Here is a 7500-nt window from a genome sequence, read left to right as displayed (position 1 = left end):
CATAGGTATGTGTATTGGTTGGGCATCACTTGTAGTGAGTTTTAGAGTTGTTATTTGAAAATTAACATACATCTTAATTGTAAGAGGATTGTTTAAAAATCAGAATGAATATTTATTATCAGTAGATTAATGACAGACAAATTACACCATTATAATTAAATTTCCTTCTGTTCTTGGGAAGTGTCCATTTCACATCCTGATATTTATTGAAGTTATTCTAACACCGTCATTCTTTCAGCCATGGTATAGTCCATCGAGATGTAAAACCAGACAATCTCCTGCTGGACAAAAAAGGACACCTGAAATTAACTGATTTTGGTCTGAGCAAGATCACTTTGCATAAAGGTAGGTGGTAGGAGAGTGGCATATTTTTTTTTTCTTTTTTAAATTCATAAGTGTTAGAAGTTTAATGTAAAATTGCTTATAGCATATCAATATTTAAAAAAACTAAATGTAAAGGAAAGAATATCCAGATAGATTACTAAAGCATTATCTTTTATTAATTGATTACCAGTTTCTATAATAAAACAAGTGACTGAAATGGAAGCCAGCTAATTATTAGTATATTCTATGCTTCAGATCCATTAGATTTCTTTGTTTTTTTAGGGCCCTACAATTTCCCCTTTTTCTTCCTTAGTTATATCACTTAGATTATCCTAGATTGAAGAACCTTTTGAGTTCCTTATCGGAGGACTGCATGCCTTTGTTTTTGCTTTGTCCAAACAGATTTCCCTCTAAGATTTGAATATCACAATTTTATTTATGCACATTGCAGATTTGATATATATATGTTTTCATCATTAAGATATTTATTTGTATATTTATATGTGTGATTAAGTTTGTATTTTTGGCTGTGGAAGAATTGAGTGATGGCCAGATGATGTATGCTTGTTGCTTATTAGTTGAAGATTTAAAGCTGAAATTCCCCAAGTTTCTTTGGTGATATTCATGTAGACTTTTGCTAACAGGATAATCATACATAAAAAGACTGATATACTTTATATTGGAAAGGGTATAAACACAGAGCTGAAAATAATTGTAGGCTAATGTAATGTCCTCATAATGTACAACTACTATGTTTACAGAACTGAAACTATCAGAGATGGTGGCTGGAACCCCAACAACCGCTCGCTCAGGAATGCGTTACATGCGAACTCCAGGACAGATTTTGTCACTCACTTCTCATTTGTCTTTTGTAAGTTTTTAAGTTATTCTCATTATTATTTTTTGTTTTCTGTCTGTATTCCTACAGGTACTATAATGTTTTCAAGTGTCATGTTGGTCTGTAGATTTCAGAATTGAACTTGGTTTCAACCAAATTTAATTACTGTAAGTAGAAGTTATATACCACATCTGCATTATATTCTAAGATTACACATCTTTTATCCCTGTGATGATGGAATTTCCTAACACCTTGTACAGTTTTATAGATAAAGAGATATTAAAACAACTTTTAAGGGGCTCTATATCTTGACAAATTTTAATGCCTTGCTTTCACTTCTCAGAGGTCAGAAGACAGCAACAGCACCCTCAGCAGCCCAGCTGCCAGTGATGGCAGTAATAGTAGTTTTGTCAGCATTCGTCAAGTGTCTCTGAAGAACCGTAGTGTTAGCCGTCTGGCATACAGGTAGATGATTTAGAATTTGAGAAAGTTTTCTATATAATAAGTATACTATAAGAATCAAGAAAAGTAGTAGTAGATGGTTGGTGAAAATTTTTGTTTGATTCCTATGCATTGTTATTTATAGAGCACTGGTTATATGGGGATGTGAAAATTTATCAGAACTATATATAAAATGAATATTATTATTTTTTTATGTCTCCCTTTTTACCCAAAGGAGATTTTTTACACAGATTATTTTACTAAAGTCTTTTTTGTATGTTCAATTTAATCTTCTAAGTGTTTTGTACATGCTTCACCAGCAGAGCGCAGGGAGGCACACCACAGACGCCTGTGAATGTGACACATGGCTCATTCATAAGTCCAACTCTGAGAGAGAGGAAGAACAGCATTCCAAACCCAGCCACTTCTCTCACCCCAACGATCAGCAAAACACTAGCAAGTACACAGGGTAAGGTTTCATGAATGGAGCGGAAAATCCAGTGTTATTTGTCATCACTGCTTTTGTTAACCCCTTGCCGACGGGTACGACAGGTAGACACGTGCTATGCCCACTGTTTGTACTTGTTTGATTGTTTTTACACAAAGATGGCTATACTTGTACTAAGTCACCAATGAGCCAGTTACGAGTACTGCCCGTCTCGCCTGTTCACCCTTTTCTTTGATTTACGAAATATTTTACGTTATCTTATTTTGCTGTTACTAATATTAAAAAACATTATAATAATTATAATGTTTATAATAAAAATAACCATCCATATTCATAGCACTAGTAAAAAATACGTTTTTCCCGCCAATTCAAATCAGGTACGGTCACAAGGTCTACTAATTGACTCCTTTGTGGCTAAGCACTAGCAGAGCCATCTATGGGCAGACATTTCACTAAAAATTATAGAAAATGGGCACAGCATTTTCCCCCATTTTTTGTTCATTTTCCCCGGCGGCATTGGGTTAAGGTCCAGTGTGATGATGACATGATATGATTTCTTACTGTACTTATAGTTCCAATATATACACATGTTTTTATTTTTACAAAAAGATGAATAGTACATGAAAATGGTTGTTGTTACGGCTTGGTTACATTTCAGGTACTCCTGAACATCAGAATACTAGCAGTTTAGTTAACCTAAAGAGACAGTTTCACTTTACAAGTGACTGTACACCAAAGAAGGAAAGTGATGCTACAAAAGAGAAAGCTGCTAGATCAGATCATGATTCTGCTTTAACCTTTTCACCTTCAAGAGGCCAGCTGATGATGGAAGGGGGAGAAGGTGATGTCTCCAGTGATTTTGATGTGTCAGCATCAAGTGACCTAGGCCATGAGAGTGGTATTCACCCCTTGCCTATTTGTCCATCCAGGGAAAATAGCCTTGATGATATAAAAGAAGAGATGTCCAGTGACATCAAGTCTTCAGACCTCTCCAGCATCAGTACCAGCTCACCCAAACAGCCATCTGAAAATAGAGGGGAACCCAGGTTCATGGCAGTGCCTCACTCACCAGTCACGCCCACTGGGAACCAAGAAATGTGCATGAAAGAGGATTTGGAATCCAGAATGTTTATAATTCCTAATGAAAATGTAGAGGCAGAGATGAATTCTGAGGTCAGTACTAGCAAGAAGGAAGTCCATTCTGCAAATGAGGCACATAGTGTGCATGGTGGGCTGTTTAAGATGAGGAGGAGAGAGACTGTGGAGAATTCTACGAGCAGTGGAGGAGAAGATATGCTTGGCCCTGTCTTGAGAAAACGTATTCGCACATCCACTGAATGCAGTGATGTTGTTATTGGTGACCAATCTACTGAGGAATCTGATGAAGATGTCTTTGAAGGTCTTGAGACTCAATCAGTTATGACTGAAAAGGAAAATAAAATACCTGACAAATTCCATCCAAGGTTGCAGGCACTATCTCAGCTCACTAATCATATGTCTCCAGTGGGCAATCCAAGCATGATTGCAATCACTGGAGGTCACTTTGCAACAGACATTGCAACAAGTTCTCCTATTCCTCCAAAGGTCGGTGAGAACTGTCAAGAATTGCAGGAATGTACGATACCTGTGTCTGAACCCTTGAGGTCTTCTACCGATAGTGATGAAGGTTTAAACAGTGTTACAAGTCATTCATGTGGTACATCTAAACTTGGAGATTTTCCTCACTGTTTACAAAGTGATTCCAGTGCCTTTGGTCCAAAGGAAAGCACAAGACTAGAAGATTGCAGCAGCCTGAAAGAGGAAACACACTTTTCAAGCATCAATTCAAATGGTGGTAATTTCAAGGTCCCATCACAAGCCAGAGGCATCAAACGGCCCTTGGGTTTCAGCAGTGGAAGTCCACCTCCAGCCTCAGGAAAAGTTGCACAGAGTACAGGATTAACAGGAACCTTTGGTGTCTTGCAAGTGACCAATCAAACACCAAAGAGAAGAGACATGAAGAAGAGCCCCTGTACTGAGTCTAGAGATAAGAGTCTCCAGAAATCAGAGAGTGAAAGTAGAATATTGTTCAATGGGGGTGAAAGGTATGTTATTTAAAACTTATATAAGAAGTCAAGAAATATGTCATGTTGAAAGAATAATCCCTATTGTTTTGTCATTCATTTTATGGATTTTTTTTCTTTCAATCTTTCAGACATCTGAAAACGAATATTAGTAACACACACAGTGTCAGCCAGTCAGACATGAGCAAGGATAATAAGATGCTTGTAAATGAAGAAAAGGCTGACAGAAATACTAAGGTATGTGTCTGCCATAAAAATTCTAGTTCAAATATGATTTTAGGTGGAAAACCTTATTTTCAGATTTTATTAATTAATTATTTATTTAGTTAGTTAGTTAATTATTTTAACAATCCATTGTTGTCAGTTCTCATTGTACTAGTGACAGCATTGCTGTGGGGGATTCAGATTTTTAGTAAGTTTTAGTAGTAATTTTTGTTTAAATATTGTTAGGACCATGTTACTTACAAGACTAATAGGTGTTCATTATTTTGTTAGTATAATAATTATTTTTATTATGTGTATTATGTTTATTATTTCATTTATTTATTCATAATTTTTTATCGTTATTAATTTTCTTCTTTAGTTGTAGTAAAAGTAGAGACTGTTCAGTTATTTTCAGCCTGATTAGATGGATTTTTAAGAATGAGCAGTGGTTAAAAATCTGTATATAATGATAAACTAAGACTATTGATAGATACCACTCTTGTAAAATGTGAATAGATAAAAATCTTTAAAAAAAAATTGTGACTTTCACAAAAGAAACTATGATCACATTCCAGTTAGTGAGGTGGTATAGCGAGAGTGACATGACCTGTGAAATTGGAGAGAAAGACAGTCTGCTCCAAGATAATGGCCCAGTCACCCCCGAAAGTATTTCTTCCGTCAAGCAGCAAAAGCAACATTTCCAGAGCTATCACACACCGGCCAGGATGCATGTAAGTGTTGCCCATTATGTCCTTTTGAATTGTGTGAACATTCTGCATTTTTGTTTCTATGTTGGTATACCTGTTGATAATATGGTATTTTTAATGATTCAGAAAGAGTCCTATTATCTGCAATTTTGTTTTCTCCTTCTTGTCCTTCCTTTCTTCTCTTTGTCCTGTCTTTCCTCTCTTTCTTGCATTTGACTTATTTTCATCTTCATTGACTGGTTTCTTCCTTTTTCTTTCATTCTCTTTCTCCTTTCCTTTCCAGCTCAATTCTTTTCTGGTACTTTTCTTTTCCCTTGCTTTACTCTTTTCTCTTCTCTTTATCATATTATTATGCTTCCTTTCCCTTCAGCTTCTTGTCTTCCTGCTTGTATGCTGACTTTTTTTATTGTTACTTTTTTATGTTTCTGCTTTGTTTTTTCTCTCATTTCTTCTTTTATAACTTATATTTTCTTCTCTTCACCTCTTCCTACTCTTTCTTTTCCTAACTTGTCTCCTTTATCATCATCTTATAGTCTCATACTTTTCTCAACTTCTCCCTCATCTTTGCTCTTATCCCTTCTTCCTCTTCTATACTTTATGTTTGTCCTCATGTGCCACTCCCTGTTTCTCCATATCTATCTCTCCCTTGTTCTTTTCTTTGTTTTCGTCCTCTTCCTCCTCTTCCATCTCCTTCTCCTCCTTCCCCTTCTCCTTCATATCCTCTTCCATTGTCCCTCTTCCTTCCTCCACCCCTCCCCTTTCCCCTCCATTTTCTTTGTATTTCAATAGTCATCATCATCACACTCCCTATGCTATACTCATAAATATTTCTTCACATTTTCCCCCAAATTACCTCTATCATTCCCCCCAGAGTGTCCCAGGAACACCAGTCCAGGGCATGGGGCAGACCCCACTCCGAGCCCCCAAGAGTGTTCGCAGAGGAACCCAACCCCCCATTGCCTCAGAGTCGCGCATCCTGGGTACACCCGATTACTTGGCTCCGGAACTCTTGTTGAGGCTTGGCCATGGTAAGCCAGTGCAAGCCTTAAGCAGCTTGAAGTATATAATGTGTGGAAGTATTGCAACATGATTATGTAGAGGTAGATGGGAGGTTTTGTGTACTGTTTTTTGTCTTTAAGGTTTTACCTGGTATTAGTTTTTAGAAAAAACTGTAAACAAGTTATTACTAAGTAATTATTCACATTATCATTTACAAATTATGAATTTTTGTAATAATCCCAGCTGTTGCAAGATTTGGCTGTAGTCCTAATTTGGTTTTTTACAACCTTTTTCATATGAGATTTATTTACCTTCAAGGGCCTGCAGTGGACTGGTGGGCTTTAGGGGTGTGTCTGTTCGAGTTCATGACTGGCATTCCTCCTTTTAACGATGAATCTCCCGAGGCTGTGTTTCATAACATCCTTCAGCGTGGTATGTAACTTGTGATTTTACTTTTCTCCAGCTTCATTAGATGTTGTGAATATGTTATTATTATTCTTTGATTTTATTAATTGTGCGTGTGCGTTATAATCATGGTTATGCATCCATTCAATATTGAGTTTAATTTTGGTGTGTGTGTTTGTGTGTGCGTGCGTGCGTGCGTGCGTGCGTGCGTGCGTGCGTGCGTGCGTGCGTGCGTGCGTGCGTGCGTGCGTGCGTGCGTGCGTGCGTGCGTGCGTGCGCGGGTGAGGGTGAGGGTGAGGGTGAGGGTGAGGGTGAGGGTGAGGGTGAGGGTGAGGGTGAGGGTGAGGGTGAGGGTGAGGGTGAGGGTGAGGGTGAGGGTGAGGGTGTGTGTGTGTGTGTGTGTGTGTGTGTGTGTGTGTGTGTGTGTGTGTGTGTGTGTGTGTGTGTGTGTGTGTGTGTGTGTGTGTGTGTGTGTGTGTGTTTTGCATGTTTGTAAAAGAAAAACATAGATATATTATATTCTCATTTTAGATATTCCTTGGCCTGAAGACGAAGAATCTTTATCACCTTTTGCTGTAGAGATGATTGACAAGCTCTTGGCATATGACCCCAAAGTAAGAGCCGACTTTGAGTACCTGAGATCAAACCCAACGTATGCAGGGGTTAACTGGTCAGATCTGCGTAACATGGATGCTCCATTTGTGCCCCAGCCAGATGATGCAATGGACACAACGTATTTTGAAGGTGAGAGTTTGAATGCTCCTGTATCCTGTATGTCAATGTGTCTCATAGGGAAGGAAAATGCTATTCACAATTTAGAGTCAGATTGGATAATAGAATATATTTGAAATTAATGCTATCTTCGTTTATTTGATTTTATTTAATTTGTTTATTTTGTTTATCTCAATTAGCCTCATATTCTCATCTTTTGATAAGTATTACCTAGAAATCACTTCATATGATTGCTTAACCCAATGCCGACGGGTATGGCATGTACGTATATGCCATGCCCACTGTCAGTTTACTTTTTAATTGTTTTTACACATAGATGGCTACAATTGTACCAATTAC

At 37.6% G+C, this 7500-nt stretch overlaps 1 protein-coding gene across 2 annotated transcripts in view; it reads left to right on the top strand.

The window, feature by feature from the left end:
- Positions 1-7500, top strand: part of LOC125042573 (serine/threonine-protein kinase greatwall-like) — a 16919-nt gene that overhangs the window by 7764 nt on the left and 1655 nt on the right. The window contains exons 5-15 of one of the 2 annotated variants that reach the window (XM_047638288.1): positions 1-5; positions 239-345; positions 1086-1195; positions 1506-1627; positions 1927-2072; positions 2710-4135; positions 4246-4351; positions 4894-5049; positions 5897-6053; positions 6343-6456; positions 6961-7173. The exon at positions 1-5 is cut by the window's left edge and continues 117 nt beyond it. In XM_047638288.1, coding sequence (XP_047494244.1) covers positions 1-5; positions 239-345; positions 1086-1195; positions 1506-1627; positions 1927-2072; positions 2710-4135; positions 4246-4351; positions 4894-5049; positions 5897-6053; positions 6343-6456; positions 6961-7173 — 2662 coding nt within the window. Of the gene's footprint in view, positions 6-238; positions 346-1085; positions 1196-1505; positions 1628-1923; positions 2073-2709; positions 4136-4245; positions 4352-4893; positions 5050-5896; positions 6054-6342; positions 6457-6960; positions 7174-7500 lie in introns of both variants that reach the window. The other variant, XM_047638287.1, reaches the window with a different exon arrangement.

This window comes from Penaeus chinensis, chromosome 32 (genome assembly GCF_019202785.1).
Source record: "Penaeus chinensis breed Huanghai No. 1 chromosome 32, ASM1920278v2, whole genome shotgun sequence".
Classification (NCBI taxonomy): Eukaryota; Metazoa; Arthropoda; class Malacostraca; order Decapoda; family Penaeidae; genus Penaeus; species Penaeus chinensis.
Note: the sequence above shows the minus strand (reverse complement) of the source record. Positions and strands in the feature narration are given on the sequence as shown.